The 19,931-nt window shown below is 45.5% G+C and overlaps 1 protein-coding gene across 1 annotated transcript in view; it reads left to right on the top strand.

The window, feature by feature from the left end:
* Positions 1-19,931, top strand: part of GCN1 (GCN1 activator of EIF2AK4) — a 63,085-nt gene that overhangs the window by 3,147 nt on the left and 40,007 nt on the right. Inside the window, exons 3-24 of the mRNA XM_081892184.1 lie at positions 203-266; positions 1,669-1,800; positions 2,199-2,307; positions 3,164-3,262; positions 3,515-3,649; positions 4,330-4,398; positions 5,517-5,625; positions 6,415-6,489; positions 6,919-7,047; positions 7,898-7,948; positions 8,546-8,644; positions 8,770-8,943; positions 9,048-9,200; positions 10,244-10,336; positions 11,106-11,181; positions 11,537-11,696; positions 12,943-13,132; positions 14,311-14,435; positions 15,626-15,804; positions 16,700-16,793; positions 17,723-17,836; positions 19,462-19,660. Of these exons, the coding sequence (XP_081748310.1) occupies positions 203-266; positions 1,669-1,800; positions 2,199-2,307; positions 3,164-3,262; positions 3,515-3,649; positions 4,330-4,398; positions 5,517-5,625; positions 6,415-6,489; positions 6,919-7,047; positions 7,898-7,948; positions 8,546-8,644; positions 8,770-8,943; positions 9,048-9,200; positions 10,244-10,336; positions 11,106-11,181; positions 11,537-11,696; positions 12,943-13,132; positions 14,311-14,435; positions 15,626-15,804; positions 16,700-16,793; positions 17,723-17,836; positions 19,462-19,660 (2,628 nt within the window). The remainder of the gene's footprint in view (positions 1-202; positions 267-1,668; positions 1,801-2,198; positions 2,308-3,163; positions 3,263-3,514; positions 3,650-4,329; positions 4,399-5,516; positions 5,626-6,414; positions 6,490-6,918; positions 7,048-7,897; positions 7,949-8,545; positions 8,645-8,769; positions 8,944-9,047; positions 9,201-10,243; positions 10,337-11,105; positions 11,182-11,536; positions 11,697-12,942; positions 13,133-14,310; positions 14,436-15,625; positions 15,805-16,699; positions 16,794-17,722; positions 17,837-19,461; positions 19,661-19,931) is intronic.

Below are 19,931 nucleotides of genomic sequence, written 5' to 3'. Positions count from 1 at the left end.
ACCCTAGAAATCTCTGAGCCAAATCTGGTCTCATCTGGCCCCTTCATTGCAAACTCCGAGGCAAAAAAGTTTGTTGTTTCATATCCATCTCTTGCTAAAGAATATGAAACAAAGTCCTGCAATCTGAAGATTCTCAGGGCAGCACACATTTTATAAAATGCACATCAATACAAAGATCATTAAACCCTCTGCCTTGTTTCAGATCTTCCAGAAGGTGCCGTGAAGGGCCTCTGCAAGTTGTTCTGCCTCACCCTGCATCGATACAGGTAAGAGTGTGAGCTTGGAGTGTCAGAAGATATTCAGAAAAGACTAACCAAAATAAGGGCTTGTAACAGCTGCTCTCTGAGGAAAAGTTAACAATGTTTGGGACATGAGGGAGGTGTTCTTCTCCCTCCCTCCCTCTTTGATAGCTGTTTATTGGCATTTTTGTTTGATTCATGTAAATCAAAGTTGAGAAACTTTTTTTTAATCCTGAGGGCCAGATTCTTTTTGGGGCAGCCTTCCAGGGGGCTGCATGACATAGGTGGTGTCATGGACTGGCTGGATGCAGGGAAATGGTAGGAGGCACCAGATGGGAAAAAGACTCAGAGTCAGAGCCTGGGGATTGGTGGTGGGACAACAATGAGTGGTCAGAGGGAGAAGACTGGGAAGAGAATGTGTTGGAAGCTGAAGCGGTAACTGGGTTTAGTGAGCAGAAAGAGGCTGTGGCAGAGAGCAGTCCAGAAGTGGAGGCTGGAGAAGAGGAGGCCAAGAGGCAGAGATCAGACAGGCTGCTGAATAAGCCGGGGGTCTCCCCCTCCTGCTGCAACCAGCTCCCTTCCCCCTTGGTCACCCAGAACCAGAAGAGGTATGAAGAGGGCGGAGCAAAGACAGACAAGGTGGAGGAGGCTCAGGGTGCTTGGGAATAACCTGGGGGAGGAGGAGTTTCAGGGAGCTGGCGGGGGAGACCTCACAACTGCCTCATTGAGGCAAGACCTACTGGGAAGAGTTGCTGTGCTCACTAGGCCTGAGTTGTTTTGCTTCTTTGAATAAAGAAGTAACTTCCCTGACACCTTGTGAGTTATTCCTGACCTGCTCCCGACTCCTGCCTTGACAGGTGGGCAGAGCAGTAAATGTGAATCTTACATTTGTACAGCACACACACCTGCATGCACCCTGCTCCATCCTCCATCCAGGGAAGCAAGAGGCATTATCAGAATTCAAGGGCATATTCCAAAGCATAGGCAAAAACACCCAAAGAAATCAAAACAGAGCTGGTTTGAGGGGTGTAGTCTGGGAAGGATATGGGGCCTGGCAAAAGTTTTAAGGGCCAGATAGAGAGGCTTGTGGGGGTATACATTTGACCCCTATGTTGGAAGTTCCTCATCCCTGATGTAAACATTTGCCATGCTCAGTGAAATAACTATTTTTAAAAGACTGCCTTATAACAATCCAGTAGTCGTCATTGTTTACCTAATTGAAAAATTACGTTACTCGTCTTTCCGTTTCAAAGAGACATCGATATTGAGGTCCAATACTACGCAGATTTGTTTAAATTTTCCTTAATAGATTAATCAGTTGAAATGTAGCTTGTTAATAATGTAGGCTGGTAGGAAGGTGCTTCCAACCATAACCTTAAGGATAATCAGCTGATTATTTCTGAAACCCTCCAATTTCTTCCCCCATCAGAGATGCAGCCTCCCACAGAGCCCTCCAGGCAGCGCTTCAGCAGCTTGCAGAATGTCAGCCGGAAGCAACTGCCAAGAACCTTCTGCAGTCCCTGCAGTCTTCGGGGATCAGCAGCAAGTCTGGGGGACCCAGGTGAGAGTCGGAATTCAGTGCCATGGCATCTTTGGGAACCATTTCTTGAAAAGGTGGCTGTCTGCTTCCCAAGGCCTCTCCTGACACTCTCTTTATTGTGCATTCATGACAATTTGCATTTGTAATGGTGCTGGGGCAGTTATATGTGATTCCTGCTTTCAGTGCTGTTTGTTCCTGCAAAAGCTTTAGGGTAGGCATGCTTCTTCATTTCCGATCACCGCATGCCTTGTAGCTTCCTGCTGAAACCTTGTAACTTATTATATCACAGATATTACAGGTTGGGAGTTTTTTGGCTCAGCTTTTGTTGCACTCAAGAGAGCAATAATATAGCTGTTAACATTATTGACTGTTTTTCCTGGAGTTGAGGCCTCATTTCCTTCTCGCTTTTTCTGTGGCAGTAAAAGCAGTGGATCTGCGGCCTTGCAGGCCCTCTCCTGGACTTGCCTGCTCGTTCGCATCGTCTTCCCCACACATGAGAAGAGACAGGGAGAAACCTGGGAGAAACTAGTAAGAAACCTTGACCTCCACTTTTTGATAATGCATCGTATACGTGTATATTGCAAAGCAATTCAAATACAAAAATTGAAAGCAAAAATGAAAAAAATTACCTCTGCATGAGATGAAGTCCACATCCCAATCAGACGTCCATTCAAGTCCACATCATATATCCAGATTCCATAAGTCCACAAAGAAAGTAAAGCAACCAAAAATGCTTGTATGGAGTATTTTATACTCATTCTTCACTGTATACAGAATGAAGCAAAATGGCGCGGGCAGCACTGTGGTCTAAACCATTGGGCTTGCTGATCAGAAGGTCAGCTATTTGAATCCCCGCGATGGAGTGAGCTCCCGTCGCTCTGTCCCAGCTCCTGCCAGCCTAGCAGTTCGAAAGCATGCCAGTGCAAGTAGATAAATAGGTATTGCTGCAGCAGGAAGGTAAACGGTGTTTCTGTGCGCTCTGATTTCCATTACAGTGTCCTGTTGCGCCAGAAGCAGTTTAGTCCTGCTGGCCACATGACCTGGAAGGCTGTCTGTGGACAAACATTGGCTCCCTCAGCCTGAAAGCCAGATGAGCGCCGCAACCCCATAGTTGCCTTTGACTGGACTTAACCATCCAGGGGTCCTTTACAGATTGAAGCTATTTCAATCAACCATAAAGGGGTCCTTTCGTTCTGCACTTTGTGCCATTCTAATTTTATTGGTGTGTTCAATAAGTGCAAATTTCCATACTTTTTCATGCCAGTTCGTCGAAGAGACCCCATCCATACTTTTCTAGTACATAGTTACATTGGACTTCAGCAATATCTGGAGGACCAAAGGTTCCCCATAATTTATACTGGTCCGTTCTCTCCTTTTTAAACAGGTGGAAGTTCAGTGTCTGCTGCTGTTAGAGGTTCTGGGTGGCTCTCGCAAGCCGGTGGTGGACGGGGCTGTGAAGAAACTGAACAGGCTGTGGAAAGAGGTGTTGTGTTGTATACATCTTCTGAGAGCATGACACAGATTCTGATTATTTAGGTCACGGGTGGCCAGCATGGAACCCTCCCGATCATTGTTGGACTGCAATTCCCATCAGCCCCAGCTAGCATATCCAGTAGTTGGAGATTGTGGGAGTTGTAGTCCAACAACACATGGAGAACCCCGTGTTCGCTACCCCTCCAATTTGAGCTCCTTGAATTAGCTTCTTGGTTGTGCTGATTTGATGTCTTCTCCTCAGAACCCTGGGCTGGTGGATCAGTACCTCTCTGTTATTCTCAGCCTCGAAGCCAGCCAAGGCTACGCAGGCATGTTGGGCCTACTAGTGCAATTCTGCACCACTCAGAAAGAACTTGACGTCATTAACCGATACAAGGCAAGTACCCCAGGGAAGCCTTGGAGAAAGATGTGACTTGTTAGCAGGTTGCCAGCAGGGGCATGGATTGAGCTTGCACCCAGGGTTAGAATCAGCTGGTTGTGGGACCTTAAAGCAGGTTGTGGAGAAGTGGATCCAGTTAGTGGCTTGCATCCTTATCTCCCCAACCCACAATGCCGTCAAGTGACCTGTTTTTGCCCATGCTGATGATCAAGCAGATTGTTTGGGCTTGCATAGCCCCTTTGACTCAGCAACATCTTGTAGAATCCTCTTCGTAGGGCAGGTTGGTGTGGCTGGGCCAAATTGTGGGGCGAAGGCAGGGCACTGGTGAGCCTTATTCGGATGGATTCTAAGATTTTGGAGGCTCTTTCTGATGGGGGAGGTGTCAGTCCTGGGGGATGCTACCTTTTTATACCCGGAAAAGTAAAGCACCTCAAGTTCAGATTCCTGTCTCTTGTGCATCAAGTACCAGAAATTCTTGCACACTTCTTTCTGGGGAAATAAGGATGGTGTTTGCAACTGTGCCTGTGAAGGGGGGGGGGCCTCAAGCAGCAGTGGGGTCCCAAGCCTCTAAGCAGATACTCTGTAGCCTTGGTGAACTGCTACAGCAAACCGTTGCTGTTTGTCCAGCGTAGTGGTACATTGCTGAACGATTATAACAGGTGTTCTGTCTTCCCTAGAGCGCCCTCCTTGATTTCTACATGAAGAACATCCTGATGAGCAAGACAAGACCTCAGAAGCACCTGCTGGTGAGAGAAACTTCTAGCCTTGAGCATCTAAGGCTGCAGTCCTAACTCCGCTCACCATGGGAGTAAGCCTCATTGAATTCAATAGGACTTACTTCTGTGAGCAGACATGGTTAGGATTGCGGCCCCAGTCAAAAATAGTTAGCTAGCTCACTGAGTTAAGTCTGCCACAGCAAACACAAAACAAAAGTATCTTGGCACTCTTTAAAGGCAAGCAAATTTATTGTGGTGGAAGGTTTCATGGCCTAGGGCCTGCTTTATCAGATGAATGGACTGTTTTCCTTAGTTGTCAGGCATACATATACCAAAAAGGACTGGAAAGCCATGGAGCAAAATGGCTATGAAATGTTTCCAGCGTTTCTGTGCTTTGCTCAGTTTAATAATAATAAATAATAATAATATTTGTATGCTGTTCATCTGGCTAGGTTGTCCCAGCCATGCTGGGCAGCTCCCAACAGAGTATTAAAAACACGATAAAATATCAAACATTACAAACTTCCCTAAACAGGGTTGCCTGAATGCAGGCATTAGAAACAATCCTTACTTAAAAACAACACCAGGTCTTAATACTGCATTTTGAATTTCTGTTACCTGCCCTGGAATTTTGCGAAGAGTGGATAAGAAATCATAATCGTCATAACAGTTATGCTAGGTGCCCTCATAGTCTTCCTGACTTGTAAGTTAAACATCCATATTATTACTGAGTGGAAGTCAGCTTGCTGGATGGGAATTTGTGCTCTCCCTAGGTGACCAGGCAAGTGGCTATTTAACTGTTCTTAATTATTTAAGTTGCAGGTAGGTAGCCGTGTTGGTCTGCCATAGTCAAAACAAAATTTAAAAATTCCTTCCAGTAGCACCTTAGAGACCACCTAAGTTTGTCATTGGTATGAGCTTTCGTGTGCATGCACACTTCTTCAGGTACACGAAAGCTCATACCAATGACAAACTTAGTTGGTCTCTAATGTGCTACTGGAAGGAATTTTTTAATTATTTAAGTGTAAATTGCCTTTGGACGGTGGTTTGGAAGGCGATGAATAAATTGTAACAACAGCAGCAATAGTAATATTTGCACTAAGGATCCCGATCCATGTATTGCATTAAAGCGGGTGGGTTTCTTGCAGGACAACTGTGCCCCTCTGCTCCGCTATGTGTCTCATACTGAATTCAAGGACCTCATCTTACCAGCTTTGCAGAAGTCCCTCCTGCGGAGCCCTGAGAACGCAATTGAAAGTGAGTGGCCAGTGAAAGCATGTGTGGTGGGGGGTGGGGTACATTGCAAAGGAAGTTTGCACCAAGCTGATTTGTCAGCACTTGAGACCCACATAGTGGCTCTTCATTGCATGGGGGTCAAGAATGAGCTCCAGCTGGGTTAGAGAAGCAGCATTTGGTTCTTGATGTCCATGTGTGGATGGATCTGTTTTAAGTTTATGCAATAGGCCTTTCATGTTTTTGGCTTAAGGTACAGATTCTGTTCATCTGTGGGGGGGACATGTCACATGCCGATGATGCATTGGAATTCTGTGTTTCATTAGATCACCTAAACTCAAAATCTTCTGGAATGCCCTGTGTTTTTATTATTATTATTATTATTCACCGTATTAAAAAGCAACTTGCCATGTAGGTTTTAGACAAACATACAATTTTCTGCAGGTAGATAAAAACCAGGGGGTTAACAGTTTGCTGGATTGTTTCTCTCGCACCCTGGTACAGGTTTCTCATTTTGTAGGAAGCAGCATCTCAAGTGTCAGCCTCTTTGTAGTTCCCAGTTACTTTATTTTGGTTCTTGTGCATCGACCATGAGTGCTTGTTGCGTTCATGTCCCATTTGCAGGCTTCCCTTTGGGGGCACCTGGGAGGCTGCCGGGTGAGAGAACAAGATGCTGGACTAGATGGGGCCATAGGCCTGATCCAGCAGGTCTTATCTTACAGAAAGCTTGCTGTTGTGGACTCTCAGAGATTGGTCCCCGACCAGCCTGTAAGCTAATGAACGTTAACACACTTCTCTCCTTCCTGTCTTCAGCTATCTCCTCTCTCTTGGCGTCTGTGACCCTCGATCTCAGCCAGTATGCTCTGGACATCGTGAAAGGTCTAGCTGGTAAGTTCCATTGTTTGCGCTTACAGAGGCCAGCAGAAATTTCCCTTGTGCTCTTATCAGTACCATCCTGTACTGTTTTGAGAGTGGAGCTTTGTTAAAGTGAGAGCAATTGAGAATGCTTTGAAGCACTTGAAGCCTGGTGGTTGTTTGCCATTCCAAGCAGGTGCTTTTTGGGAGGAGAGGGTGCTAGTATTCAAGGAGAAGGAAACAATGGGTACGCGACCCAAGCTTTTCGTGATTGGCAGGGACCAATTTTTAATAGGTGGAGAGAAAATTTAAAAGATGGGGCGTGTCTGTTTTTCAAAGAGGGGAACTAGGCTGCAGTAATTATGTCCATGTCTCTTATTCCCAACCCCAGTTGTTAGTAAAGATAATTGTAAGCTTCCATACAGCTCCAAAGATTTGAGTGCTTGTGTTTTGATTTTATAGGCCAGTTGAAATCCAACAGTTCTCAGCTGATGGACGAGGCTATTGTAGCATTGAAGAACTTGGCTCGGCAGTGCAGCGACCCATCAACAGTGGAGTCACTTGGGAGACACCTGTTTGCCATTTTGGGAGGTGAGTGGCTCTGATCATTCCCTTTTCTTGTGTCACTTGCTCCTTGCCTGGGAGATAAGCAGTGTTAGTCGTACTCACAGTAGACCCATCAAAACTGATGGGCAGGTAACTTAAGTTCATAGATTTGAACGGAGCTTCTCTGAGTATGAGTTAGGCTAAATTCACATCATACCTCTAAACTGCAGTGGTGTCACTTGAAACAGTTGCGGCTTCTCCCAAAGAATCCTGGTAACTAGGTGCTGAGAGTTTCCAGGGGAGCCCTGTTTCACTCCTAGAGCTGCAATTCCCAGAGTGGCTTAGAAACCAGTCCTCCTTTCCCGGGGAACTTTGGGAATTGTGGCTCTGGGAGGAGAACAAACTACAGCTCCCAGAAACGATGGTGTGAATATAGCCTTAGTTGGATATTGCCCTCTGCCCTGTTTCGCAGTGCACCTAACCTCTGCTTGTGGTGTCTCAGTTGTGGGATTTGAGGAATGGCCAAGGTCAGGAGAGCTGGGAGCAGACTTAGTTGCATATTCCCATTCTACACCTGGCTTCAGATACCTCATGCCTCTTCATGGTTCCTGGAAAGCCTTCCAAGGGGGCACTTTTGGTGGTGGCCCCCGCCAACCCCCAAGATTTCCTGGTTTAGACATAATTGTTTGCTGATTATGCAGCAGGTTTCTAGGCTTGTGCCCTAGTCTGCATGAAGAAGGGAGAGGCAAAGTTTTTTCCTGTTGGTACCCAGAGCTCATTAATATCTTGGTCTATTAAGCTGAGATGTGATTGTCCACAGCCAGAGCATTAAAAATTGGGTTTTATGTCTTTTCGAACTTTGAGTCTACGGCTAACCCGTAATTCTTGTTGACAGGTGCCGAGGGAAAGCTAACAGTTGTGGCACAGAAAATCAGTGTCCTCTCAGGTAAGGGAAAACGTCTTGGATTGCCTTAAAGTTGTAGTGAATGTTGGAAGATTCAGGACAGATGAAGTACTTATTCACACAATGCATAGTTAAACTGCAGAACTCCTTCCGATGGGAGGCAGTGATAGCCAGCATCTTGGATGGCTTTAAAAGAGGGTTGGACAAATTCATGGAGGAGAATAAGGCTACCAGTTGGGCTGTTAGCCATGATGATTATGCTCTGGCTCTGTGGTCAGAGGCAGTAAGGCTTCTGAATACCAGTTGCTAGAGGGGAGAGTGTTCCTGTGCTCAGGTCCTGCTTGCAGGTTTCTCAAAGGCAGCCAGGTGGCCACTGTGAAAACAGGCTGTTGGACAAGATGGGCCGTGGGTGTGATCCAGCAGACTTTTTTTAAAAAATTAAATAATCTTTATTAATTTAAATTACACACTTATACAAAGAATTTACAATCTCATACTACAAAAAGAAAATTAAGGAAAAAGAAAAGTAAAGAAAAGACTTTTCAGTATGTTCCTGCAGATACAGAGTATTTTTCTTTCCTGCTTTCGAAATGCCAAAAGGAAATGTATTTCTAACCTAGGGAGTTTTTCTGCTTTTAGGAATCGGCAGCTGTAGCCACCATGCAGTTTCTGGGCCTTCAAACCAAGTTGTAAGCGGAACTATAACAGAACTTTTCATCCCTTTCCTCCAGCAGGAAGGTAAGGTGTCTTATTTTGTTGCACACTGTCGACTTCAGTGATTGGAACGTGATTGTGGAAAGCACACTGTTGATTGACAGGTTGCTTTCTTTGCCCCAGTTTCTTTTCATTTTCTCTCTCCTCAGTCCACGAAGGCACTTTGGTGCACGCCATCTCTGTCCTCGCACTCTGGTGTAATCGGTTCACCACCGAAGTGCCCAAGAAGCTGGTCGAGTGGTTCAAAAAAGCCTTCAGCCTTAAAACCTGCACTTCCGCTGTAAGGCATGCGTATCTCCAGTGCATGCTGGCATCCTTCAAAGGCAAGAAAGAGCTTCTTCTAGTTCCGTTCCTGCGTCTTTGCAATCCCTTCCAATAGCAGGTTTTTGGGGAAAGGCCTCCCTGACTTCTCTTTCTGCTTCCACAGGCAACGTACTTATGCAGGGAGTAGACTTGCTGCCATTGCTGATGCAGACGGTTGAAAAAGCAGCAGCGCAGAGCACTCAGGTTGCCCTGGTGACGGAAGGCGTGGCAGCAGCCTTGCTGATTTGTAGGCTCTCGGTAGCTGATGCACAAATAGGTAAGGTCCCACGATGTTTAGAAACAAGTTTCCCTTTTTTGATGGGGTGAAGGAACAATAGGTACAGATGAACAATCTTAGTGCAACTGCATAATTCAGGTGTCTCTTTTTTCCCCCGCCCACCCCTGCAGTCTTAACAGTTGTAAGATCTGGTACAGAATTATTACTCAGAGACAATTGTGGTGATTCACTTACCTGTGTTCTGACCTGTGGATTTATATAGTTGGTTGTTGCATTTTTCTCCCATCTGTTTCTCCAAGGAGCTCAAGGTGGCATACACAGTTCTCTCCCCTGCCATCATTTAATCCCTACAACAACCCTGTGAGGTTGGTAGGTAAGGCTGAAAGGCAGTGGCTGTGGCCCAAGGTCACCCAGGGAACTTAATGGCTGAGTGGGGATTCGAACCCTGGTCTCCTAGGTCCTAGTCCCAAGACTCTAACCACTACACCAACATTGGCTCTCATTGGATTGCAATGGCCTCAGACTATTCTCCCTCCCACCACCCATTTCCCCACCTTCCTATGGAAGTGTGGCACTGCTGATCAGCCATCTGAGATTCCTGCATCTCAGGAATTGGTCCTCTCCAATTCTATGATTCCACATGCCCTGGGTTGTAAGATTCATTGCAGTGTTTCATTCATTTTACTAGTTGTTTTGGGTTGTATCCAGCACAGCTGTTTCATTTGCACAACGGAACTTCCCCCTCCTCTTCCGTGGTTGGAGCAGATTTTGGGGGCACGGAGGGAAAGAGGAGAAGGAAAAGGGGAAATCCCATTATGCAAACAATACACTGTTTGTGCAGTGTTGGATACAACCCTTTGTTTTTTATTGATGTGTTTTTATTTTTGCTTATAGTACTGTGTTAATAGGAAAAATAAAGTTTTATTGTAAGTAAGCCACTTAGGATTTGCATGCTAAGTGGTATATAAATATAGTAAATAATTGGGTATAGTTTTCTTTATATATGAGGTGCCTGCAGGGCTGGTTGCCGCCTCTTCTTTTTGTTATCTACATGGCCACAATCTCTTTCTTTTGCTCTCCAGAGAACAAGCTGAGCAGCTTCTGGCCCCTCGTTCTGGATGAGAAAAAGCAGATTTTCACTTCTGAGAAGTTCCTGCAGTCTGCATCAGAGGAAGGTGAGCTGGATGCCTTTGCTTTAAGGGGTCATCCTCAGGTTTTGCAAAAGGGCTTCCTAAGATGGACAGGCTTCTGTATTTTGGGGCTTTGGGGCACTGTATGTTCTCCTCTTCTACTGCTTGTAGGCAAAGCTGAGTGAGGCAGGTTAGTCTGCCTTGTGGACAAAGAAGATGGGCTACTAGCTTTTGCACCTCCCCTTAGTACACTTGCGCAATGGATTGTGTTGCCCAGGTCTTTGCTGGTAAAGGCTTAATATGCACAGTTCTGTCTCTCTTGTTTCTTTGTTCTTTGGGATCAGATGTCTTTTTAGTTCATATCTTTAGCAAGAAAAAATCAGCTGAAAGCATATGGGAATACTGATAACATCATAGTAAATTAAACACAGTGTAAGGTTGTACATTGTCATGAAACACATTATTCTGGAAAATCACAAAAAATCCTCAGTCTCTTCATAAATGTATTGGATCCAAAAGATCCAGTCCTTTATGATGACAATATTTTATATTTTATATATTGCTATAAAAGAATACATGTAAATCAACCAAGTGCCTCTTTTTAAAATTTTTTGTTTTTAAATTATTTGAATATCATGCCTACAATATCTTAGGCAAACCTTTTGTAGCTGTTAAGTTGCTTTTTTTGAAAGGAAAGCTGTGATTCTCTTGGGGAAATGACTTTACGCTTGTGGGATTGTGATTTACATGCAGGGATGGTGAATGCAACAAGGCTGGCTTCCATACCTTTTGTATTTTCCCTCCCCTCCTGCAGCAATGTGCACAGTTCTGCAGCTGACAGAACGCCTCCTCTTGGACCATGAGCATCGACTACCTGGTGCTAAAGTCCAGTACGTATCGCTTGCTCTCCTTCTCTTGCTTATCATCAAACTCTTGAACCTTCCTCTGAGGGTGAGGGCACCCCCAGAACTTTGCACAAAAGGCTGGTATGCTTTGGGTCACGATCACCCTGTTGTTGACTGCTTGCCTCCTCCCCATACCGAATCAGACCATTGGCCCATCTAGCTCAGTACTGTGTACACTGACTGGCAGCAGCCTCTCCGGGTTTCCTGATGGGACATTCCCAGCCCTAGATTGAACATGGGACCTTCTGCGTGCAAATCAGATGCTGTGCCCCTGACGCATGGCTCTCCTCCCTCCTATCTCTCTCTCTCCTTCCCCTCTACCTTTTTTTCTCGCTTTCAGGCAATATCACAAAGCCCTGGCTGCAGTCCTCCTCAGCCGATCATGGTGTGTCCGAAGGCTCGCCCAGCAGACTGTGAAGAAGCTCCTGTCTTTGCCCAGAGGGTTCAAGTTGGCTTATGGGCTCTTAGAAGAGCTGAAAGTAGTGCTCAGTTCTCACAAGGTAAAGTCCATACAACTTTTGGGACGAGGTCCAGCCTTTTAAAGCCCTCCATCCTGAGGTCCATGGAGGATAAGGCTAATATCCACAATGGCTAGGTTCTGTCTCCGCTGCTGGAGGGAGCGTACTTCATAGGGTGGCGCTGTGGTCTAAACCACTGAGCCTCTTGGGCTTGCCGATCAGAAGGTTGGCGGTTCGAATCCCCGTGACAGAGTGAGCTCCCGTCGCTCTGTCCCAGCTCCTGCTAACCTAGCAGTTCGAAAGCACGCCAGTGCAAGCAGATAAGTAGGTACTGCTGCGACAGGAAGGTAGATGGCGTTTCCTTGCGCTGCTCTGGTTCGTCAGAAGCGGCTTAGCATGCTGGCCACATGACCCGGAAGCTGTACGCCGGCTCCCTCGGCCAATAAAGCGAGATGACCTCCGCAACCCCAGAGTTTCCTTGCACTCTGGCTTCCGTCATGGTGTTCTGTTACCCCAGAAGTGGTTTAGTCCTGCTGGCCACATGACCTGGAAAGCTGTCTGTGGACAAATGCCAGCTCCCTCTGCCTGAAAGCGAGATGAGCGCCGTACCCCATAGATGCCTTTGACTGGACTTAGCCGTCCTTTACCTTTTTTACCTTTACGGGGGTAAAATTTACATCCATTGCTTTGCTATGCAATATTGTGCAAGAGAGGGGATTGTTTTTGTTACATTCAGGTCTGGTTTGCAGGCTTCCCATAGACATCGGCTATTTGCATAATTTAGACAACAAGACTGTAAAGGAGAAAAAAAAGAAAACCATCCATAAAACATTGATAATCCAGACATATTAAATACATAAAACTTCTAAAAGATCCATTAGCCACCATTAAGTAAAATTAAGTAGTTTTAGATTTGACTTTAAAAATCTTGGCTAAATAACCCTGAAACAATCTCAGTAATTTTGGATAATACCCTCAGCAGATAATTGGATTACAAATTATTTGCAAGTAGATACTTTGAGCTTCAATGGAGTTGCCAGTTGATGGGGACTACAGGAAGGGGGAGAGTGTTTCTGATGCACTCAGGTCGGGTTGCGGGCTTCCCACAGACATCCGATCGGCCACTATGAGAACAGGATCCTGGGCTGGATGGGCTTTTTAGCCTGATCCAGAAGTCAGACTCTTGCTGCATTCGGCTGTGCTTTACTCTACAAGACTTGGATTGACATTGCTCTCTCTACACTTCAGCACTTGTCTTACTATTGCATTTATATTCACGATTCGTCAGGTACTGCCCACTGAGGCCTTGCTCACCGAGACAGGAGAGCTGTCGGAACAAGGAAAGACCTACATCCCTCCTCGTGTCCTCCAGGAGACGCTGTGCATGATCTCTTGCGTGTCGGGGCTGGAGGGCGATCCAGAGGAGAAGGAAAAGTTAGCCTTGGAAATGTTGCTAGTAAGCAATCACCCTTCTCTAGGTGAGTAGGAGAGGGGAAAGCTCCCAGTATGTTATTCTTTGAAGGAGAACTACTTGAAAATGGTACAGATGGTATTTAACTCTGAGTAGGCTTGCTAAGAGGGGACGCAGCTGGTGCTGTGGGTTAAACCACAGAGCCTAGGGCTTGCCAATCAGAAGGTCAGCGGTTCGAATCCCCGCAAGGGGGTGAGCTCCTGTTGCTCGGTCCCTGCTCCTGCCAACCTAGCAGTTCGAAAGCACATCAAAGTGCAAGTAGATAAATAGGTACTGCTCCGGCGGGAAGGTAAACGGCGTTTCCGTGCGCTGCTCTGGTTCGCCAGAAGCGGCTTAGTCATGCTGGCCACATGACCCGGAAGCTGTACGCCAGCTCCCTCGGCCAATAAAGCGAGATGAGCTCCGCAACCCCAGAGTCATCCGCAAATGGATCTAATGGTCAGGGGCCTCTTTACCTTTAGGCTTGCTAAGATGTATAATGAGATTGAATCGGGTAAGTGCTGGAGATGCAAAGAGGTGGAGGGAACGTTTTTTCACATGTGGTGAACTTGTAAAAGGTTAAAAGAGTATTGGGAAATAATCCATAATGAACTGAAAAAACGTTTATGCGTTCTTTTCCAAAAAAAAAAACCAAACCAGAATCCTTTTCCTTGGGAATAAATCAGACTGAAATTCCCAGGTGTCAAAAAAGGTTATTTATGTATGCTACTACTGTGGTCCGTGTTTGGTTAGCCCCAAAATGGAAAACGAGCAAGGTCCCAACTAAAGAAAAATGGCAACTTAAGCTGACAGAATATTTGCAGCTTGCAGACTTAACATATAGAATAAGAGACCAAGAAGAACATACGTTTAGAGAAGATTGGTAAACGTTTGTTGAATATATGGGGGGAAATTGTGTACACATGAAAACGTTGGCAGCATTAAGAGAAATTCAACAGTGTAAATAAGTTCTGATAGATGCAATAACGGAATACTGAATGGTTTAGTTTTTGTAAAAATATGCAGGGATATATGATATGAACCATGGAAAGAGAATAAGGGATATTTTGAGGATTTTAAAATGAGTATTTTAAAATGTAAAACAGAAAATTTAATTATATATTTTACCGGTTGGGTATGTGACAGAAGTAGGGTCTGTTGTGCCTCTTGTAAGTCTCTCCCTCCTTCCTTCCTTCTCCCTTTCAGTAACAGGCCAGTCTGGCCTTTGGACAGCCCTCCTGATCAAGATGAAACTGGACCCTGTCGATTTCATCGCTAAGTACCTGGAAAAGATCTTTGACCGGATTGTCACCCAGAGCCCCATGAATAAGGTGACTGGGTTTGATTCTTCTGCAGAGGTTTTCAAGGGCATCCTGGGCTGAGAGATGGTGAAGCTGCCATAGTCAACACAAACTGTGGTCCACTTAGTTTCAGTACTGCCAGCTTTCCAGAAGTGGGGGAACTTTTTCCAGGCCGGAAGCCTCATTCCCTTCTTGGCATCCTTTCAAGGGCTACATGCTACATGGGGGGGGGGGCTAGAGGCAAAGGTAGGCAGAACAGTAAGCTAGTTTTTCCACCCCACCCCCAGCAGGAGGCATAATCTGAGTTCAAGGGCACATTCCAGACAGGCAAAGCTACTCAAGGTGGGTGCAGAGGGCCAGCCAGAGAGGTTAGAGGGCCCAAGGCTCTCCCCACACCTGGTCCATTCTGAACAGGCTCTCCAGGGGTGTAGGCAAAGGGTCTCTTTTTGATCTGGTGCTTATAAATTTTAATTGGAAATGGCAGGGATTGGACCTGTGGCTTTCCCCCCCTGGAGAATTGATGATGCTCTACCACTGATCTATGCTCCCTTCCCAAATGCTTCTTAATGGACCTAGTGTGATAAGATTTTAGACCTGGGGGTTGCAGGTTGAAAAATCTTGCTGGTGCTGCTTCTCTCCCGTCTGCAAAAGGACACAGAGACCACAGGTGCATGGATGAAGAGTGCTGCAGATTAAGACTACCAGCCCCAAGTGTTGAGAGAATATTATGTTGTTGTTGTTTAGTCGTTTAGTCGTGTCCGACTCTTCATGACCCCATGGACCAGAGCACGCCAGGCACTTCTGTCTTCCACTGCCTCCCACAGTTTGGTCAAACTCATGTTCATAGCTTCGAGAACACTGTCCAACCATCTCTTCCTCTGTCGTCCCCTTCTCCTTGTGCCCTCCATCTTTCCCAACATCAGGGTTTTTTCCAGGGAGTCTTCTCTTCTCATGAGGTGGCCAAAGTATTGGAGCCTCAGCTTCACGATCTGTCCTTCCAGTGAGCACTCAGGGCTGATTTCCTTCAGAATGGATAGGTTTGATCTTCTTGCAGTCCATGGGACTCTCAAGAGTCTCCTCCAGCACCATAATTCAAAAGCATCGATTCTTCGGGGATCAGCTTTCTTTATGGTCCAGTTCTCACTTCCATACATCACTACTGGGATAGTGCTGTAATCCTTGACAAGTGGCTGTTTTCCCTCCCCTTCCTTGTTTCACAGTCGTCCCTGAATGCGGTGGGTCTGCTTTCTGCCCTCTCTCCCAGCCAAGTCCTCCCTCAGGTCATCAGCACCATCTCCGCCTTTCTAGAAAACCCAGCGCTGTGTCTTGTGACCCAGGAGGAGTTTGCTATCATGAAGACACCCGAAGGGGAACTTTATGACAAGTCCATCTTGCACAGGTGAGGACAAGCGCTTGGATACAGGAAGCTGCCTTATACTGAGCCAGGCCATTGGTCCATCTAGCTCAGTGTTGTCTACACTGACTGGCAGCGGCTCTCCCGTTCCAGTCAGGGAACCTTTTTGCCTACCCTACCTAGAGATGCCAGGGATTGTACCTGGGACATTTTGCATGCAAATCAGATGTTTTGCCATTGAGCTACAGCACTCCTTATTTTTGACAGGCCGTGCCAGGTTTCCAAAGCACTTTTAGGAGAAAAAAATCTCTTTAATCAAGACATGTATGCCATTAACCTATGGACCTTGTGTACACAGACCATTAAGCGATGACCTTTCCCTTTGAAATGTGTGTGGTATAACAAACCACCACTAACGAAACCGCTTCGATCTGTGGAACTGGCACTGTTACAAGTGAAACATGATACTCATTCTGCACTTGTAAGAAATCAATCTTTTAGTGTAGCAATGCTTAAACTTCGGAACTCCCTGCATATTGACATCAGGTATGCACCTTTGCTGTACTTTTTTGGTGCCTGCTTAAAATGTTTCTGTTTAGGCAAGCCTGTCCAAACATGTAGAAGTTACATGTGTCTGAATCTTTCCCCCCCTTATTGTTGATTTTCATAAGTTTTTAAAATCTATTTTTAGCTGTTGTATATATAGAGAGATATATAGTTTGTGTAAAATGCTTAGAGAGGTCTTTATCACAATCAAACCGTATATAATTTTTGTTTAAATAAATAACAAATATTAAATGTTTTCTGTTCTTTTGTGGTAGCTGTAATTGAAGCTGATAACCTGAGATGATGTCACTGGATTGTGCTAATCTCTCTCTCTCTCTCTCTCTCTCTCTCTCTCTCTCTCTCTCTCTCTCTCTCTCTCCTTTGCTGTCTTCAGTGCTCAGCAAGACAGCTTGAAAAAGGCCAACATGAAGAGAGAAAACAAAGCTTATTCTTTCAAGGAGCAGATCATTGAACTGGAGCTGAAGGAGGTGAGGTCTTGCATGGTGGATAATGCCATATTTGGTCTAATATAAGCCCTGTTTTAAAGCAACTGGACTGGCTGCTTTCCTTAGCATTTAATGTTTGTTAATGTTTGATGTTTTATTATGTTTTTATATATGCTGTAAGCTGCCCAGAGTGCTGCTGCTGCTGCTGCTGCTGCTGCTCCTCCTCCTCCTTCTATATTACAGTCGTACCTTGGTTCTCAAACACCTTGGTACTCATACGTTTTGGCTTCCGAACACCAAAAACCTGGAAGTAAGTGTTCCGGTTTTTGGACATTTTTTGGAACCCAAACATCCGACACAGCTTTCACTTGAGTGCAGGAAGCTCCTGCAGCCGATCGGAAGCCGCGCCTTGGTTTTCGAACATTTTGGACGTCAAATGGACTCCTTGAACAGATTACATTCGAGAACCAAGGTACAACTGTATTATTATTAAAGCCCTAAATGACTCAGGCATGGACTGGAGGAAAGTTGGATTTCAGATCTTCACTCAGTTCTGCAGGTTTTTTTTTGGAACACTCACCTTTTCTCAAGCCTGATGAGCTACCTCTCAGGGGATAACAGGGAAAACATCCCATGTAAAGCTCCCTGAGTTTCTGGGAGAGAAGGGGAAAGAAAATGAAGATGAAAAGAAGACTGAACAGTTTTAAGTTGCATCAAGACCTTTTTTGGTAGCATTTGGTGAGCAACCTGTGCTAAACTAAGTCAGATTGCATAGAGCTAGGTGTCTTTTTTCCTTTCTTGCTGCTGTCATCCTGAGCTTGTCTGTCTCTGGGCACAACTCCCAATTCACTCTCATTTTCTCTCCCATCATGTTGCCCGTTGTCTTTGAACTGCTGAAGCTGCTTCCTTTGGAGGGAATGCTGCTGCCTGCTTCCCCGTTATAACCAAATAGATGGTTTTCTCTCCTGCAGGAGATTAAGAAGAAGAAGGGGATAAAGGAGGAGATCCAGCTAACCAGCAAACAGAAGGAAATGCTGAATGCCCAGCTGGAAAAGGAATCTCAGACCAGGAAGCAGTTGAAAGAGGTAAGCTATAGCTGGGCCTAATGTTAAGAACATAAGAAGAGTCTGCTGGATCAGGCCACGGGCCCATCGTGTTCTTGCAGTGGCCAGCCAGATACCTGTGGGTGTTATAGGAAAATCCTTGGGCTCACTTGCATTGTCAAACAAAGACACCAGCCAGGAAAATAGTAGTAGTAGTAGTAGTAGTAGTAATAATAATAATAATAATAATAATAATAATAATAATAATAATAATAATTTATTATTTATACCCCGCCATCTGGCTGGGTCTCCCCAGCCACCTTGGGTGGCTTCCAACAAAATATTAAAATGGCGTAATACATCAAACATTAAAAGCTTCCCTAAACAGGGCTGCCTTCAGATGCCATTCTAAAAGTCTGGTAGTTGTTCTTCTCCTTGACATCTGATGGGAGGGCGTTCCACAGGGTGAAACAGCAGCCTGTAGGCCTGATCTTTATTCAAAAGATTGTCGCAACAGGACTTCCACCCACCACATGGAAGAAGCAGGAAGAAGCACCGAACAAAAGGGTGCCCTTTCTTTTATAGGCTTTCCCTTTCCCCACAAACCCCTTTGGTGAAGCTTCGTGCACGCATCACAGATAGATCATACATATGTCACAAAGGGGGAGGGGATTTCTTGCCTCCAACCCTCCCTTGCCCTCCACTTTACACTCATCAAGTGATAACAATGGAAGTATTTACAAGTTCCTGCTTTTCCCTGCTCAGGTAATCACACTTCTTTGTCCTGACCCAGAACCTAATCCGTTCCTGGGTGGTTTGCTACTGTCCACAGGATGACTACCTGTCTGGCACCCATTTGCCAGGATGCCAGTGATTATCACTTATGTAAGAGGCTGCTGTGTACGTGATCCCGGGTTTCAGGGATTATGGCTGTCTTTTACCAGTTTCCCAAGTCCCCCCGCCTTTGGTAGCCATCTTTTCCCTGAGTAAAATGAAGTTGGAATGCTGTCGATTTGGGCGGTTGGTCTGGGGGTGCAGTGTCCCATTTAACTGGAAACAAAACTCCACCACCACCTTTATAAAAATTGCGGTCACATGGGAAACCCACAAGCAGGATCTGAGCACATGAGATTTCTCCCCTCCAGCATTGAGATGAGAGGGGCTGGGGAGAGACCTTGAAATTACAAGCAAGAATAGGGTCTCTCCTCTGAACTGGCCCATTTCCACACTCAATGTTTGCTTCCTGGCCGGTGGTGGTGGTTGTTTTAATAAATTAAGTTAAATTAAATTTAAAAAAATAACGTGGGCTCACACAAAAGAGGGTAGCCTAGCCCGCTGCAGAGCATATGTCAACAAATTGTTACCTGTTGCCTCTGAGGACCCTCTTGACTCTGTCTCTGAAGACCACCCCCTCCATCTCCCATTAGCAGATCAACCGCCCCACCATATCCACTGGTCACCAGCTGCTGCTGCTGCTGTGGTCCAATATTGTCATGCCATCTGTTTCTGGGTCAGCAAGTCCCTTTTCCCCTCTTACTGTGCTGAGAATATTGATAAAGGAAGAAAATACAGAGAAAGGATTGAGCTTATGGGTGTGTTAGTCCAAAGCTTGGCTGCTTCCTTCAAGATTGCCTTTCGCCAGTAACCACCGCAGTGTTCTATTGCAGCTTGACAATGAACTGGAATCAATGCTGGGTCTCCTGGATGCTGTTCTAAAGAGGAACCCCCCTGGTCTCTCCCAGTACATCCCCAGTCTCATAGGCTTCTTCCTGCCTCTGCTGAAGTCCCCTCTGGCGGCTCCAAGGATTAAGACCCCTTTCCTTTCTTTGGCATCCTGTGTGATGCCTGATCGGTTGAAGACTTTTGGTTAGTGTTCCACTTTGTGTGTGTTTATATCTATCATCTATCTATCTATCATCTATCTATCATCTATCTATCATCTATCTATCATCTATCATCTATCTATCTATCTATCTATCTATCTATCATCTATCTATCTATCATCTATCTATCTATCATCTATCTCAGTGTTTTTCAACCTTTTTTGGGCAAAGGCACACTTGTTTCATGAAAAAAATCATGAGGCCACCATTAGAAAATGTTAAAAAATTTAACTCTGTGCCTATATTGACTATAT

This window comes from Podarcis melisellensis (assembly GCF_964234715.1).
Source record: "Podarcis melisellensis genome assembly, chromosome: 16".
NCBI lineage: Eukaryota > Metazoa > Chordata > Lepidosauria > Squamata > Lacertidae > Podarcis > Podarcis melisellensis.
The sequence above is the reverse complement of the archived record's forward strand: the minus strand, read 5'-3'. Positions and strand labels throughout refer to the sequence as shown.